This window comes from Amblyomma mixtum, chromosome 1, assembly GCF_055824585.1.
Source record: "Amblyomma mixtum isolate Tamu chromosome 1, ASM5582458v1, whole genome shotgun sequence".
NCBI classification, from domain to species: Eukaryota; Metazoa; Arthropoda; class Arachnida; order Ixodida; family Ixodidae; genus Amblyomma; species Amblyomma mixtum.
In genome coordinates this window covers 316,720,437-316,737,953 of record NC_143012.1, presented here as the reverse complement: position 1 = coordinate 316,737,953, position 17,517 = coordinate 316,720,437, and the positions used below count along the sequence as shown (strand labels likewise).

Sequence of the window (17,517 nt, the reverse complement as noted above, 5' to 3'; positions counted from 1 at the left end):
TCCTCCTCTGTGACTTAAGTGTGAGGAAACGGGCTCAAACGCGGAATGGAATGTGTGCCCTACGGGCGCTCCTTATTTCGCCTCATTAAAGCTGGAGAACAAGGCTGTTTCGATAGCCGGTGCCCTTGCGCCGATGAAAAAAAAAAAAATACCGGTTTTACGTGCGTAAATTCCGCGTCCCTCAGAGTTCGGCGGTCGAGCTGCGTTTAAAGTTAGCGCCAAAGCGCGCGAGCTCATCGTTCGACCCGTGCCTTGCGCGAGTCGCACATGCCCGCGAGCGGCAAGCATAATAAGCGCTGGCAGGCGCCATCGATGCCGCTGTTAAAATGCGGCCGGCGATTGGGGCGACCGCGCCGATAGCATGGATTACGGCCTGGCGCACTACGGACCAACCCACGCGGCTCTCCAGAGGGCCCTGCTCAGGCCCCACCACAACGAGTGGTGTCACTTCTGCCCGCCCTCGCTAGATGGCAACGGCTCTGCCATGGCCCGCAGTGGTCAGTACACTCCTCCGACAACGAGCGAGGAGCACGACCAGTCGCAGCACTCGCAGCAGCCGCCGCGCTCTCAACGCGGTAGCCTCATCACTTGCGCTCAACCAGGCTGGGAACCGCCAGTTTGTTGCGTCGGTTGCCACGACGGGCAAGTCACTTTCTGCCGCAAGATGCCCAACATCAAGGTTTTCAGTGGGTCGTCGCACTGCGATCTCGCCCAGAAAGTGGTCGACAGGCTCGGCATAGAGCTCGGCAAGGTGGTTCTCAAGAAATTCAGTAACCAGGAGACGTGGTAAGGGGCCCGTACTACGCAGTTACTCGTGCTGTGTAAAGTTTGTGTGTCAGCTCGTGTTGCCGAATGATTTCTGGCGTGCCTGCGGAGACAGCTTGTATTTGTCTAGCACTCGGTACAGGTTAGCTCGCATGACATTGTCGGTAATTTCGTTAGTCGTATTTCTAGTCTCATGTTTCAGGCCGTGCTGAAGTCTGCAGCGTAACGTTGCAACACGTGTCGTGCCTGTTAAGCCCCCGCTGAGAGCCTATCAGCTGTTCCATCGCCTTGCTATTCGTCATGGACGAGAAAACCCCTCGGGCGCTGCAGACCCGTGCGTTCGCGATAACAGCTCTTCGTCGGCGCCTTATCGTCTGGCGCCGAACTTATCCTACTAGTCTGTCTCGTCTGAAAGTCATGACCTTTCTATCCGCGCGAAATCTTTGGCCACCGGTATGAACTACAAATTGCAGTTTAGTACGCGGTGAACTCTTTATTTCGGCAGCGAGGGCAGCGGCGCGAAGAACCAGAGCTCTCTGCCGTCGCTCCATGTGCTGTTATTGCGCAATCGCTTGTTGTCGAACCACGTTTTCGGGACCCATGGGTACCGCCGGAGCGCTGGATCCGTCGGTGTCAGTTATGCTCTGGAAAATTAATAAATACCGCACGTATTTTTAATGTGCGCAGTTTATGTGCGCAGAAAGAGCGCGTCTTCGGACTGTCGGTGCGCGTTTTCATTTTGAAGAGGGCACAGATGTTTGTGGGGATTAACTGTGCGCTTGATACACTGCAAACGCAGTCTTTGCGAAACGTGTCACCACCTGCTTACTAGGCGAATGGTTTTCGATGAGTATTTGTCACTGTACCGCGTAAAGCAAGTGACGCCAAAGGAATCCAACTGGTGGCTTGCGCGCTCCAACATTTGTTTCGTCAGCAAAGCATCTGTGGGCCACCTCAAGTGCTCAACTCTTACTGAGCATTATTATATTGCTTGGCTGGAAGTCCAGTATTGTTCTGTTCTGTAAAAGGCCAGGTTGGGGCATTGCAAGTGGTTCTCACTCTAAGTTAAATGTTTGCATGTGCATTGGTCAAGAATGACTAGTCTGGTAATTGTATCTGTCCAAGATTTGGTTTTGTTTATTGCACATGTGAGTTTCAAGATTCTCTGTTCAGGCTCATTGAGAGAAGGGTTGTGTCTGAGATGCAGTCATCTTTTCTAGTTGCCTCACCACTTGCCAGCTCATTCTTTGAAGATTGATGGCAATTGATGATAATGGAGTAAAATTGGTAGTGTGCAGCTGAGAATTGGTTAAATTTAATGGCTTGTTGAGGGAGAGACACTGGGAAGTAGGAGCGCTTTTTTCTATGACATTGTTTTTGTAAAGCTAATTTTTGTTAAATTTTTTTTTAAATCCATGCTTACTTTAGTTCAGCTGTAGAGACAGGCACTGATAACAAAGACTGCATCTGATACTTAAAATAAGGCTGGCAGGGAGAATGTAGAGTTTAGTGGGTGCAGTAAGCAGTTTTCCCACTACTGAAGCCATTCCACATTTTAGGTTATTTTTTAAGCCTCAAGTTGCGTGGGGTAATGGGTTTTTAGACTTAAATATGTACAAGAGAAGACAGCACATCTGTCTATACTTCGCCGTCGCAACTTTGTGCTTTCACAGTCTTCAGTGCAGTAAGCACTGCTGTCTAACGGAGCTTTACCACAAAAAACACAGTACTTAGAGTTCTGCTGCTAGTTTTTGTGAACTTTTTGATTCATTTTGTTGAACTAGCGACTAAATTTAGTGGAACACTGCCATGGCGCCTTTGTTTGCCTGGCACTTCAGCTGCTGTATTTGTTTTTTTCTGTCAGTAGGACACATGTCAGATCGCTCTTCACGAAACAATTTCAGTTCTACTACTGCTGTGGTGGCTCAGTGGTTATGGCATTCGGCTGCTGCCCTGAAAGGTGTGGGTTTGATCCCGGCCATGGGCAGTCTCATTTCGATGGAGAGGAAGTTCTAGGTGCCCGTGTACTGTGCGATGTCAATGCACATTAAAGGACACCAGGTGATCGAAGTTTCCAGAGCCTTTCTCTACGGTGTCCCTCATAGCCTGAGTAGCTTTGGGACGTTAAAACCCCATTAACTAAAGTAAACTAAACCAATTTCAGTTCTCTTTACAAAAAAATGGACAGTGGGTGCAGCTTTGACATTAACAGTTAAACCAAGAACATGGGAGAAGAGTGAATTGAGACCCTACTTCAGAATGATTCTTAGCTGAGTGTGAAGGTCTGTGACTGGCTTCAATCCATCAAGAATCCCAGCTTCACAGACTGAGAAATGCCTTGTAATGACAGCCAGTGGGCTTGTTCCAGTTAAAAATTGAGCAGGAGTTTTGTCCATGAGGCAAAATTTACATGTTGGGAGGCATTGGGTAGGGGGTAAATCTCGGGCTGTGCAAAGTGAATAAGATTCTGAGGAATGAAAATTGTATCACTGGTGCCCATGGTTTTTCATTGAATTTTGCAAGGAAAAAGACATTAGGGTTAGTTGCTCACTGAAACGCTGATGACCTGGTCAAGTGTGTTGGGTTGGAAACCCAGAGACTAAGGTTGCTGTATTTGAAGGCTTCTGCTGCTCTAATACGTAGCAAATATGGGAGGTCTTTGTCTTCAAGGAAGTTGAATGTGGCTGTTGGAAATCTTTGAAGTTCCAAGGTCACTTGGAAAAAAAACCTTAATCGCTGTGCCAGCTTATACGCATAAAAAAAAATAAAAATAAAAACCCTGAGAAATTCTTTAATAAACTAGTATGTTCAGAAACGTTAAAAAAACTTCGATTTTGCTTCTCTGGCAAATGTTTGTTGCCACAAGAAGTCTTTGTAGTAACCAAGAGCAAAAGTCTTAGTTCCTTGCCTTTATAAAGTTGTACTGGTGAAGATTTGGTTAAGCTTTGTGCCTCTCATTTTATGTTTTACTGGAAAGAGCTGGGCTTATCCTCTTGGCTGGAACTTGTTTTTGCTGTCCCTACATCTGTCTGAGAAGCAGGAATGGGGGGCTGAAGTTCAGATATCTCTAGTGTGTGCCAGGGTGAGAGGAGTGGCAGATACTGGAGTTCGAAGATAGTGTTGATAATAAACTGACTGGCCCTGCTCAAGCCAAGTATGTACACACGTGAACGCTGATAAGCCGACTACTGAAAAACAAGCTGAAACCAATGTACTCTGAAGTGGAACATAAGCAGTCTCTGTTCAATGTGTCATAGCTGAGAGGGCTGTATTTCCAAGGCTATACAGCTGAAGTTGTGCACTTGTTTACGGGCTTTTATTCTAAGAGACCAATGCCCCAAAACTCTTCCAGGCTATTAGTATATGCAGGAAGCATCATGAAAAGGATTGTGCAGCTATGTGCATTGAAATTTACAAGACTAGTCCAATACAAGATGGAGGGGCCCTGCAGATTTTTCGAACATAGGGAACGTTTGCCGAGAGATTATGTTGTGGTGAAGATATGAGCCAGCTATAGCTGCTGTGTACACAAAAAAGAACCTGCAATCCCACTTAAAAATTGCTTTCCCTTTCCTACACCTCTAATTGCCACTGCCGTTGATGCTCTTTGGCTATCATTTTGGCTTAGTTCATGTCACAGAAGACTGTTGGCTGCATTGGCCAGGGGCAGGCGACCCTGGGAATTGAGCTTCTGACAAAATAGGCAAAGCAAATGGGTATTTCCTGGCTCTAAACTAGTTTTATCTGCTTGTTTGGAAAGGACAGTGGGGATCATTATGCCTTACTTGCTACTAGACTCGATTTTGCCATGAGGATCCCCTGGGGCTGGCTCAGAGGCCGAGGTTCCAGTCTAGTAGCAATTGAAAAATGACAGCAAAAAGAAATGCACTGGAACACAAAGAAAAAAATGTGTGCAGAACTTGCCATCTCGCTTTTTGTGTATCACTGGCATTTTTTCATTGTGCGATGAACCAACAGCTAAATTTCATATCTGATGAAGCAGGAATGATGAAATGAGAAAGTAAGCCTCTGTCTGAGGCGCTAACTGGCAGCTTTTGATAATTATACTCTGCCGGTACAGAAGGGCTTTAAAGAGCTCTTGTGGTGCGCGTTCATGCTTGGCAGATTTTGAAACTTTGTTGAGAAGTGCCTGAGGGCCTCTTGAGTCGGCGCAAGGCTTGACAGCATGAAAAATCAGCAGTGAAGAAAGAGAGCAAGGAAGAAATGTTTAAGCATTGGCATGAAGATGCGCTCTTTCTAATGTTGTTGAATTATGTACAGGATATTGAGCAAGAAGGAAGGTGATTTAATGCTGGTCATTTGGTCTGGGAACATTTTCTTAGAGGAATTTGCTGTGCAATTACACTGAGATAGTGTGTATGATTGAATATATTTTCAAACATGATTCCTTTGATTAGTAACTACATGAAGAGGGCATTGACTCATAATGATACTATGGTAACTTGGTGTAGTGCTCCTGCTCCATTGGTTTATGCAGTGTTTGAGGAACCGTGCTCAGAATGCTACTGGGCCCAAAGCCAAATAGTCTTGGAGCCAATGCCTCATAAAGCCATTTTTCTTGTGCAGTGTGGAGGTTGGGGAGAGTGTCCGTGGTGAAGATGTCTACATTATCCAGAGTGGGTGTGGGGAGGTGAATGACAACCTGATGGAACTTCTGATCATGATCAATGCTTGCAAGATTGCCTCTGCCTCGAGAGTGACTGCCGTCATACCATGCTTCCCGTATGCAAGGCAGGACAAGAAGGACAAAGTAAGACTCTTGAACTGCAGTGCTGTGTAAACACCGCACTTGCCTGCTTGTAGTTGCTTCACTGGTGAACGAGGTTGGATGCCAGTTGAGCAGTTCTTTCTCTCATTGCAGCTTTCTGCACATTCTCTTTTTCTCCTCCTCTTATTTCTCTTCCAGTTTTCTTTGTCTTGTTCTGTTGTGCCTCTTTTGTGCCACAGCTTGGATAGTTTTATAATAAATATTGCAACTCTCTCCTGTCCTTTTTCGTTCTGCTCTCACGAAACCGTTACATGCAACAGGCAGCTCTTGCCTTGCATCGGTGAGCTGCTGCCGGAAACAACTGCAACATTCCTCATGGCTTGCAATGTGATCTGCCCTTATGGAGCTGCTTCGCTGTGGATCTTGTGCAGCGCATTCAGTTTTATTGGTGGGAAGTCGGTGGATTGCAACTACAGTGATATTTATTGAGTTATCAGTACACTACGAAGGAGACTAGGATATTCGGTATTGCAAGATTTTCCATTGTTAAACAGCTAGAGGGGTTGTTTAACATGCAATGAAATGTTGCAGGAATGTAGTGTAATGAATGGAATGTAGTGGCTGCTTGTGGCTAGCTAAACTGTTGGAACGGATTATTTAGTTACAGATGTTTATACAGGTAATGCTTAAAATTGGTAAAGACTTGATATTGTCATGTCATGTAGGGGACTTCATAGAAAGTCATCTTTACAATACAGGACCTCGATCCAGCATTCTCTGACACAGCTGTGAAATGAAAATCTCCATTCAGGATTTATTGTGATCATTTCAAAAGATGTGTGTTTGACCAAAATGATATCAAATAATGGATGTAACGAAGGCTTTGAAGCTCACCTTACAATGTTCAGCGTTTTACATTTAATGAATGTGAAATATCATTGATAGAACAACCTCTGCCCTGTTATCAAGTACCATGGGACAATCAAGTGTCTTTATTTAAATAGCACCTGATGAGACAGGAAGAGGGCTGAGTGGGTCTGGGAACAAATGTGGGGCGTAGCAGGGGGCAGCAGAAAGTTAGGTTGGTGGATGAGATTGAGAAGTTTGGAGGGATGCGGTTGCTGCAGCTGGGAGAGATATGGGGGAGGCCTTTGTCTTGCAGTGGGCATTGTCAGGCTGATGATGATGAGATTTCTTGTGACATGCTTTGTTGCCAAGAAGACTAGCATTTGGGATGATATACTAATGTCTGGACAAGCTAGATGAGGTTCACATCAACTCTAACCTGTTTGCAAATCTGCCCTTTTCAGAGCAGAGCACCAATTTCAGCCAAGCTTGTTGCCAACATGCTGTCCGTGGCTGGCGCTGATCATATCATCACAATGGACCTCCATGCATCACAAATCCAGGTATGCTTGGTATGCCAGTACTACGGGGCATTTATAAAGACATTAGGGACAAAAAGTAGCACATATGAGAATGCATTCAGAGAAGTGGTGTGCATGATTGAAGTGTGACACGTCTTGGTTGGCAGACTGGTGGAATTTTTCTGAGCTTTTTTCATTGGTGCTGTGGGACCTATGCTGTAGCTTTTTATGGAGTCTGCCACTGATCATTGCTTTTATATCAAATTTTGAGAGACCTGATATGAAGTACCCATTCCCCAAAATGCGTAGTATATTTAATGTATTTTGATAACCAAAACTTCCTGTAGTGTTGTTGGAGCATAATCCCTGTGTGTTATACTGCGTGAACTGTTGTAACTAGGGGTTAGAATTTTCTGTTGAAACTGTAGAAAGACAGGTAACATTACTATATTTTCAAAATTTTGTTTTATCCGAAAAAGGTCAGGTCAGTATTTTCAACTTGCAGGCTGCATCTATTTGGCTAGCGAGTAGGAGTTACTCAGTCAAAAGAGAAAAGTGCTGGAGCCAGAGGCGTTGAGATGGTGTACCATTGGATTAAGTAGCACTGTGGTGCATTTTGAGGTATTGCTCCATTACCTTGCATGCCTCTGCAGTGTGGGAGGCTCTACGCAACGTTTATAGATACTTTTTTAGTTCCATAACTCCTCGCAGCGCCCGTAGGGATCAGGTGGCCTGTCGCAGTCCCTGCCACTGCAGCGCTGCAATCGCGGGTTGAGCTAGGAGAGCGAGAGTCGTCTGCTAGCGTGCAGCGTTTTGCACGAGCACTTGCATTCGAATCATCGCTGCGCAACTGCTGTTTTTTGTTTCCAGCTCTTGCCCGGAGGTATTTCATAACATATGTGTGCTTAGCGCGTTTGCGAACTTAAGAGCGGTATTCTGAGCAGTGTCACAAGCGACCATTTTGTACGGGCAATGACGAAATGCATGCTTCGATTCTGCTTCTCGTGGGATGAGCCTAACCTTGCTACTTCGATAGCTTCGGATTATCCGCCGAACCAGTTTTTCGCGAGTGGTTGTTGTGTTACGCATTTCGCGCAGAATTACTTTTACGTTTTATTACAGCAATACTCGTGCAAATAAAACCCGCCGCCGTCTCAGTGGCTACGGCCCACGGCTGCTTTCCTGAAAGCCGCGAGTTCGATATCGGTGTAGGCGAAATGCAAGAGTAACTCAAGGCCCTTGGTATTTAAATAGAAAAATTTTATTCACAAACCCACTAAACATCGTTGTTGACAAATTTGCTGTCAACTAATTTGTCAGACAAGCTTCGCCTTCTTTCGCTCTCTTTGAGCTCTAACGGTGCTACTATTTTCCAAGCACTTTGCTCGTGCAAAGAAGTGTGTGCGCGTCATTAAATACGAGTAAATTAATTGAGCTGTGAACACCTCATCATGCTGTGGACAACCAACACCATCGTGCCTTTTTTTACAAGAGAATCCAGCACGTTCCAAAAGAGGTCGCCGAACAACTCGCCCTTTCTAGCCTGTTTTATAGTGCCCTCTACCACGCTTACACAGGCAAACATCTTTTTGGAAGGGTACATTTTTTTGTCCTCGTGCTGCAGTGGCACAGATTAGTCGCTTTCTCAGCACACTTGCTGCCACAGGCACCTTTTTCTTCGGTCGTGTCGATGATGCCCTCCGCTTCAAACATTTTGCCAAGCTGGTGCACATAGCACACATTTTTTTGTCTGTGCTTGTCAAAACAGCGCATTCTTTGTTATAGAGCGTACTTCTAGCATTTTGGGCCACGTTGCTGCAGCTGGCGACATCGAAGTCAGAGTAACCACGGCAAATTTGCTTTGTGTGTACGATCGGCAAAATTGCCTCTACATCTTTCTCAGAAAAAAACCTGAATGTCAGCATCCCACTTGTCCAACAACCTTCCATTTACTTGGACAGCGTAGGTCAGGTCCTCACGAAATACGACATTTTCATTATGGTGTAAATGCCTTCCTTCATCCCGGCGTCGTAAAAGACAACCTGTTTGTATTTTCCCGCCTCCTCCTCAAGGGCCACCATTCTCCAGTTTCTCGGAAGCTGTATCGACGAGCTCTTTTCCACAATCTGTGCGAAATCAATGCCAATGCCTTGCACGGGATCAGACAATGCTTCAGGAATTTCTAAATGGGACTTCGCAAATGTGGCAATAGCAGGGGCCGCATTGACAGGTACAGCCGGGCATGAAGCAAGTTGGCATCATTGCGCTCGAAAGCTGCATCACGGCCAGCAGCGTTTGTTGTTCTGAGTGCACGATGGGGACCACGTGTTCGCACAGCACACAGGAACACAAATGGACAAGAAAGGGCAACGAAAAACACGGGCACGGGCTAAGTAGTAACTGCAGGAGAGGAGCCGCGCGCGCACCGGCGACCGCGCAAGCCTCGACTGCAGTGCCCTCTCACAGCCGGGGTACAAGCGGCGCCCGCTTTCAGAGGAGGAGTTATGGAACTAAAAAAAGTATCTATAAACGTTGGCTCTACCTTGTCATCATACGTTGTTTGCTAGCGTAGCTCTGTTTGCTGTCATCACTTGCTTATGGCAGTTCTTTGGTTAAGCGGGTGTCTGCATGCGAGGACACTCGAAACCATGCATAAGTGTCATGAAAAAGTGTCATGTTCTGGCTACCACGACAATTCAGCGGCAGTTTTATCACTGTCGTCAGCACAAAGACCACGTGATGCCCTGCCCTCTTGCTCAAGCTAGCGCAAACAGCTTAGACGACACAGTAACCCCTCTTTTAGAAATCACCATCCACTTAGGTTTTTGTTCGATTCCATCCATTTACCTCCATTACTTTTCTTTATTGGCATTAGCATTTGCTTTTGCAAGCACAACTATAAGCACTTTGTGCATTAATTGCAAGTAAATTGAATGCTAAAGCTGACAAAAAGCCCAGATAAAATCAAGGTGACGTTTCACCGTTCATGAATACCACATGACATCACCAAAGAGGACCGGCAATCCATCCGTAGGAAATAATTCTGTTGAAAAGTGTTCTGGAATAAATACCAGAAAAAGTGTTGAATTTTCAGAAAACATAAACACCTAAAAGTCCAACTCCTAGTTAGAACATAACCAGACCCCTGTCCAGATCTCATGGTCATTGGGTGCATGAGACCATGTCATCACTTTGTGGGGTTACATGGCGTATTGTCATTAATCGCACCAACTGAGGGTCACCTTTATGACTCATGTGACCTCTGACTGTGATGCCCTTCAGGATCTAATGCTGAAACTCGTGCCATATCGTGTGAACGTTCCTCTCGCCATGCAGTTTCTGTTTGTGATTGGACTTGCTGTGGCGTGTAGGTTCGCCATGTCGTCGTTTGTTGGCATGCAGGGCTTTTTTGACATTCCGGTGGACAACCTGTACGCCGAGCCTGCTGTTCTAAAGTGGGTCCGGGAGAACATTCCCGAGTGGCGCAACAGCATCATTGTCTCCCCTGATGCTGGAGGGGCCAAGAGGTGCGTCAACCGCTAGCTGATGCTCTGCTCCTGCCTTTTGTTTGAAAGCTGTGACGAACGTTGGGGTGCGAGGGACAGAACCTTGCTTGCTAATGTACCTTCCAAAAGACACCGCAGATGCTAATTTGTTATAAAAACATGCTAGGTGTACTGTTGATATCTAGATATAGTGAAACCTCGTTAAGGCAAACTCTTAAGCTGCAGTTTCGCTATCGACGCATTCGCATGAAATCCCAGACTCTGCTACCATTGAACCTCATGCATTTGGTGCCTTCTTACGATGTAGGGGGGCTTATTGCAAACATCTCGGTTAGTGTATGCCTATTATTGCATATGAGTCTGAAGTAGTCTCTTGTAAAGCAGCCATGAACTGTGTCGTGCACTCCAAGGTAACATTGCTGGTGCTCTTAACGCGGACATCATGGTGACGCATCGGGAGAGATGTGGTGGCGACACGGCTTAGAGAGCACACTATATGCCAATGTCTGTGCGGTCAGTGTCCAAGCCGCATGGATGTGCCCATCTCCATAGCTATGCTTATCGTTGCCTTATGACTCAGCTTCTTCGCAGCACAGTGGCTCTGCTGTGTCATATCTGTTGCAATTTTCTCTAGTCACAGCAACTTTCATTCCTCTTCCCCACCCCCCCATGCTGTAGCTGCTAATGCTGCATTGCTCTCGTGACCTGCATCACTTCGTGGTTGTGATTCGGCTCCATCACGGTTATTGGCATTGTCATAGTATTATTAGAGTAGTTATGAGTCTCGTGCTTCCATATCTAGTGTTTCCCAACAGCCATCACTCTCTAGGACACCTCGCATCTGAGTGTTGGACACTGCTGGTGATGACTCCTATGGAGGGCTTTTTGCACAATTTTTGCAGCTGGAAGGCGCTGTGTAGACTGTCACTTTTTGCAGACATAGACATTGTGTCATAAGACTTCTGTGGTCCCACATAAATAAAAACTTTCATGTGTGCCTTCCTTCATGGCATTCCTCAGGTATCATTCTTTACCATGTCAGTGGTTACATTTAAGCCACTTTTGATTAGCGTGTACTGCTGCTTTGCGTGTAGTTTTTGTGGATTCCTATGAGGTACGGCTTATGAGATATCTCTACATGTAATCATGCTTGGAAATTTCTTTTGTGTAATAAAGCAGTTTCTGTTCTAGTATTGAGGTAGTTTTTATATTATCGTGGTGCACCACATTGTGAGCACTGGAAGGATGCTTGGACCATTTTGGAGGTTGAAATGCTTACATAGTTTCCTGTCTGCATTGTGAGCCTCTCTGCTCATCTGTGGGATGCCTGGGCAGCTCTTTAGGTTAGGGGACACCATACCATGTTTATTTCTTAATGTTGTGCTTTAGTTTGAAGAGAATTGATTCTATACCATACATTGTGCGTATGAGTGCATTGCTTTTATTTTGTGGTTCACTTAACAACTTTTGATTCCCTTGCAGTTTTAGATCAGTTTAATAGTTATATCTTAGAAGTCTTGTGCAAGACATCCACCTCACATTTGGGAGGTGTGTGGTTCAGTCCCCAGTGCTGCTGGGTACCCATTGGTTTTCTGGTGGTTACAGGATTTCCCCTGGCCTGGTGCTCAGCTCTTCTAGGGTGAAATGTTTAGAAAAGGGCATTTAGCGAACCTTGCCCCTCCCACAATGGGTTTTACCATACAAGGCAGATTTCGGTCCCTCGTGGATAGATTTTCCATCATGAGAAATCCAGCTCCAACGATGTGGAAAGCCTGCAGGTTAAACAAATAAGATTGGTAACATCAATATCCTTTTCAAAATGGCCACTGAGTCGAGCGAAACAGGCCTAAATAAGAAACTTAGGCGCCACGAGTGTTCTTGGCACACTCCTTGGGTCTTCTTCACTCTCTGAAGTAAAGTATGGTTGGTAAAGCAGCATCGTCAGTTACTGCTACCTAGGTGGTCGAGAAAATCAACAGTAGACACAGCTGAATCGCAAGATTTACTGCTTTTCGCGGTACATGCCATGCTGGCACAAGCAGTTCAAAAATTGCACCTCTTGGAATAAAGACATACTGAAAAGGAAATTAAACTGTAGTTTTCCAGCTTCAATGCACATCACGCAGTATGTTGAAGAACAGTGCGGAAGCATTTGAAATTAGCGTTCACAACCATTGTTGGTGGGGTAACGATGGTCAGTGAGTGCTGTATGAAATGAGTTAATGGGTCATGCAGTGTGTCAGGCCGGCCTAATGAGTGGTTTGACAAATTTCAGTTATACCTTAATGTGCTGCTGCAATGAAGTATGTCAGAGCAGAGTTTCAATGTGTTAGCATGCCTTGACTGTGCGAGGGTGCAGAAAGTGCATGCAGCATGCAGCTAAGTGAACTGGTTAGGCTGGCGACTCTGACAAAAGTTTAAAGGTGTGATGGAGTTGGCAAAGTGCAGACACTTGTAACCAAATCGCTTTGTTAAATCATTAATGCAAAGGTTAGGAAGAGGCACTCTGTCATTAATTTAGCCCAGTGTGCCATTCTCTGCAATTTTGCGCTTCTTGTGTCTCGCGTAACAGGGTGACAGCCATAGCTGACCGCCTGAATGTGGAGTTTGCACTGATCCACAAAGAGCGCAAGAAGGCTAATGAGGTGGCCAGCATGGTACTGGTGGGTGATGTCAAGGACCGGGTGGCCATTTTGGTGGACGACATGGCCGACACCTGTGGCACCATCGTCCATGCTGCTGACAAGTAGGTTTTTTCCGTGGGTTTTGGTTGGCTTGTTGCTGCTTGGAGGTGGGAGTAGGCTGGGCATGCATTGCCACAATGCTGACAAAATGTTAAAAGTGTCAGCTGAACATTTCCTCCTGTTCTCTGGTGGATTCCTAGCTATTCATCTTGAGTTGCAGCCGCCGCGGTGGCTCAGTGGCTATGGTGCTCGGCTGCTGTCCCGAAAGACGCGGGTTCGATCCGGGCCGCGGCGGTTGAATTTCTTTGGAGGAGAAATTCTAGAGGCTCGTGTACTGTGCGATGTCAGTGCACGTTAAAGAACCCCAGGTGGTCGAAATTTCCGGAGCCCTCCACTACGGCGTCTCTCATAGCCTTAGTCGCTTTGGGACGTTAAACCCCATAAACCAACCAAACCAACCATCAGCTTGAGTTGCATGCTGGAAAAATATTCCCCAGGCATGTATGCATCAACCATATACAGAGGCTATGCTGGCATCGGTTATTCGCTTCTCGGTAGTGTGTTTATGTAGCCCTGGCAAACTGTTAACTTTGATGATAAATGGTTTTCTTTTTCAGCTTGTGTAGCGTAGGTAATGAATACCTAGCTAATGTTGTACAGGTGCCTTCAAAAGTAAATGGAAGGCAATATTCACGAAAAAATTTAATGATTGGCCCCCCAATTCATGCACCCTTGAATACATATGTGCGGCCTAATTGTGATTTTGTGAATTTCACTGTGCACCAACAAGCATGGACCATTATGCTTTAAATTTAAAGAAATTAAATTTTTTTCACAAAGTCGCCTTCCATTTACTTTTGACCGCGAGTGTACATAAAATACAGGCAGCTTGGTTGGAAGCTGTAATGCGGAAGCCAATGCCAAGAAACGCGCAACGGAACTTGTTTCATTTGTTGTGCACTGTGTGTGGAGTGCGTGCGGGTTGTCACTGAGCCTTAACACATGCAGTGTCACAGGTATTAGTTTGAAAGCGTGCACGAAATCGGGCATGCTCATACACAAAACATGGGGGCAGTGCATGAAGTTTGATTTGCACCAAGAAAGTCAGGCTTGTGGAGGTGGTTTCAGAGCAGGCAAACCAATGTTACCTCATTAGTTCTCCCTTGCTGTCGGTCTTTCGCGGCACTGACTTGGCGAATAGTTTCAGTCCTTAATGCCTGCTTTCAGTTTGGCATTGCTTGCACTTGTGCTCATTGTTTGTGGTGAGTGAAATCATGAACGAGTGCTTAGTAGGGCACCTTTTATTATCTCTGTTGGAGTCAACAATTGTAGTATGTCATTTAATCTTGCTGAACAGTTTTTGCAAGAGGACTACATGCATTTACATTTCATGTAGGTGCTATGAAAATGTTGATAAATACAGAAACAGTCTATGTTTAATTCTAAAATGCATTTTGCTCTGTTAATCCACAGTGTTTGTGAATCAAAGCAACACAGCTCTTAACTAAAAGGTTATTAGTATTCATGGTGCCTCTATATTTAAATGAGTTGGCAGGATGAAGTGAGCATCATGGATACATAAGGTAACTGTAAATCTTTAGGTTTGTGAACTATATTCTGACTTGAGCTGGGGGGGGTTATGCTCATAGTTCAAGAGCATCTTTAGGTACAGAGGTTAGTTTGGAGAGAAAAAATAAAAATAGTGCCCTTCCCGCAGTGGGAGTGCAGGGCTATAGCAGGCGCTCATAAGATTGTAAAAAGTGACAAGACAGACATCCGTACACTGAATGCTTGCGAGGCACTACAATCACCATCTTGCCTTGCAGGTTGATGGAGGCAGGTGCCAGCAAAGTTTATGCCATTCTCACTCATGGCATATTTTCGGGACCTGCTATATCGAGGATCAACGATGCCTGCTTTGAGGCTGTAGTGGTCACAAACACAATACCCCAGGATCAACACATGAAGGAGTGCTCCAAGATTCAGGTATGTAGTGTTCCTCAGACAGTCCCCTTTTCTGGCACATGCTAGTGCTCTGTGATCAGACGAGATGAAAATAGCCTCAGATGTGCGAGAGGATAATTCAAGTTAACTTCATTATGCACTCTACAGTTACACTTTGTCAGGAGCTACGCTGTTTATTTATTTTTTTTCTGGAGTCTCTCTGCATTGTACTCAGACTTTCGACTAAATGCCTTGCAAAGGAAAGCTGAGCTGCGCTAGCAGCCAGAATTTTGGCTGATAACTGCTGTGTGATATAGCGACATTGAAGGAAGTGTAGCATTGCTGAACTCCAGCTGCATAGCTCTAACAGCACTGGAATTTGTCATGGCCACATGTAATACAACAGTTTGATGTGATGGGTGCTGTTAATAAATTTGCGATTGCCGTGTGAAAATTTTCCAGTTCTTTCTGACTTTGTAGATTGTGGCTTGCAGCACATTTCTTTGGTGCTAGTTTAATATTTTCTCTATTGCAAAAGGAGAAATAATTGCTGACAAAAATATTTGGTGGGCATTGTCTTGTTAGGCTTTTTTTCCACACAAGCTCAGTTTTTCAAAAGTGGCTGGTGTATGCTGTTGTAGCTTGTCACCTGCTTGTTTGCTTGCTACATAGCCTATCGGAAAGAGCAGAATGTTTATCATTAGCCTTACCAAGTGTGCGTAATGTACTTCTGCTGCTGTTTGAGCTGCTCGTATATAGCCAAAGCGAAGAGTTCGTGCTTCACCTGCACTTTTTGTCAGAATGCTTGTGCAGCTCTTACTGCATCAAGTTTGGTATGTGGCCATGGCCTGTATGCAAATAAAGGCCTGAGGCTTTCCTTGTGTTCCTGATGAAGCAGTCATAGAAAGCTTTGCTCCTCTCCCCCCTTCCTCCAGAATCCTCTTTCTTCTCTCCTCCCAGCTTTGGGTTCTTTCCTCTGTGCGAACCCTGCCTTTGCCCCATTTCTTCCATCGCCCCTTCCCCTTCCCTTCCCAGTTATCTTGAGTCCAAGCAACAGCGGGTGCTTTTGTTGTCTTTGCAGTGTATCGACGTCTCCATGATCCTTGCCGAAGCCATTCGCAGAACACACAACGGAGAGTCGGTGTCATACTTGTTTAGTCACGTGCCCATGTAGCCGGGATGACAACAAGAGTGCAGACATCAACACTGCTGGTTTATTGCCCCTTCCTTCTCGTCTTATCTCCTCACCTCCCTCTTTGGAGGATGTCTTCCTCTTGGTGATGTTCTTTTCTTACTTCAGACCCGTAGCACACACTGTTTCTTTTTTCCCTTCAGATCACCAGGATCAGTTCCTTTGTATGCAGTGCTGTCCCTGTTATATTTTTGGTCCCAACAGGCAGTGGTTGCTGGAGGGCAGAATGGAATGGTTGCTTGTTGTGCCATTGACTCTGGCAGCTAACAGGCAGCACCTACAGTTGGCTCCTGTGGATGAGCGCCGCAACTGTTTGCGTTTACAATTCTGTGCCTTTCCGGTCAGCCAGTTTTGTAGGGAATGTAGGCATGGCAAGATTGTGCGACACATTCTCTTTCTCCTTTTCACATTTTGTGTCATGGGCTCTGAACAGACAACGCTGTGCGTGTTTTTTAAAGTTCTGGAGAGGAAATTAAGGTCTTCGCAGAAGGCGTGATTTGGAGTAAAATCGTTGTAATTTTTATCTGCCTTGCGTTTTTACTTCACGTTGGTGCCATACTTCGTGTCGGCTGGTGACATTTGCCTTGGCGAGGTAATACAGCTGAGGATGGGAGGTAATTGCATTTTATGTAAACCTGATCGTGTGTTTGGTGACAATTGGCATTTCTTGGTTGCTTTGACTGGATCAACAGCTGGTGGTTACGTTTTATGTTGTCCAATGCCCCAGAGTGTGGTAGCATCCCAATTTGAGAGGGCTTGTTCTGGGCCTGTGAGTAGCTTGCTTTCAGAGGTGTTACGTTTGTTTTGTGAATGGAGCCTATGTCAAATGTTTTCTTGCTGTAGTAGCATGTTGTTGTATGCTGAAGTGCAACGTTGGTAAATGACAATACTGCGCCATTATTGACAACTACGCAAATAATGACAGGGAAAACACTTTTGTATTATGTCTCTGCTGTAGAAAAATGTTTTATACACCTAGTCGGCACTTGTTTGTGTGCATCCACTGTGTGCATTGCCTGTGCTGTTCTTTTTTCCCCCACTTTACTTTTCAGTTGACAGACATTTCAGCGCTTTTCAGTGAAGCAATAGTTAGGAATTATCACGGCACTTCTTTATGCCCCATCAATGCCAGAGAACCCACCAAGTGATGTGGAGACTGCTTGTGAAGCAGCTGGCCGTGCGACGAGGTTGCTTTTTATGTTTGAGATGCATTCCATTAGTCCAGGAAAAAGATAAAATGCTGCATGTGCTACGTATACTACTTGGGCATTGTTTTCGTGTTGTCTTTTCCTTGGCAATTAAACAAGAGTTTTAACTACTGTATGCAGTC

The 17,517-nt window shown here is 45.4% G+C and overlaps 1 protein-coding gene across 1 annotated transcript; it reads left to right on the top strand.

Annotated features, from left to right (window-relative positions):
• Nucleotides 1-249: 249 nt before the first annotated feature.
• Prps (phosphoribosyl pyrophosphate synthetase) lies at nucleotides 250-16,708 on the top strand. The gene is made up of 7 exons (XM_089567064.1): nucleotides 250-786; nucleotides 5,353-5,536; nucleotides 6,805-6,903; nucleotides 10,264-10,388; nucleotides 12,940-13,113; nucleotides 14,878-15,037; nucleotides 16,077-16,708. The coding sequence occupies exons 1-7, from the start codon at nucleotides 362-364 to the stop codon at nucleotides 16,167-16,169; spliced, it is 1,260 nt and encodes a 419-aa protein (XP_089423190.1). The 5' UTR covers nucleotides 250-361; the 3' UTR covers nucleotides 16,170-16,708.
• The last annotated feature ends 809 nt before the right edge of the window (nucleotides 16,709-17,517 follow it).

Bases quoted from the DNA above. Each gene is read 5' to 3' on its own strand.
- Prps (XM_089567064.1), top strand. From the start codon at position 362: ATGGATTACGGCCTGGCGCACTACGGACCAACCCACGCGGCTCTCCAG. The intron at 787-5,352 runs GTAAGGGGCCCG...TTTCTTGTGCAG, and splicing joins TTCAGTAACCAGGAGACGTG to TGTGGAGGTTGGGGAGAGTG. The intron at 13,114-14,877 runs GTAGGTTTTTTC...CTTGCCTTGCAG, and splicing joins ATCGTCCATGCTGCTGACAA to GTTGATGGAGGCAGGTGCCA.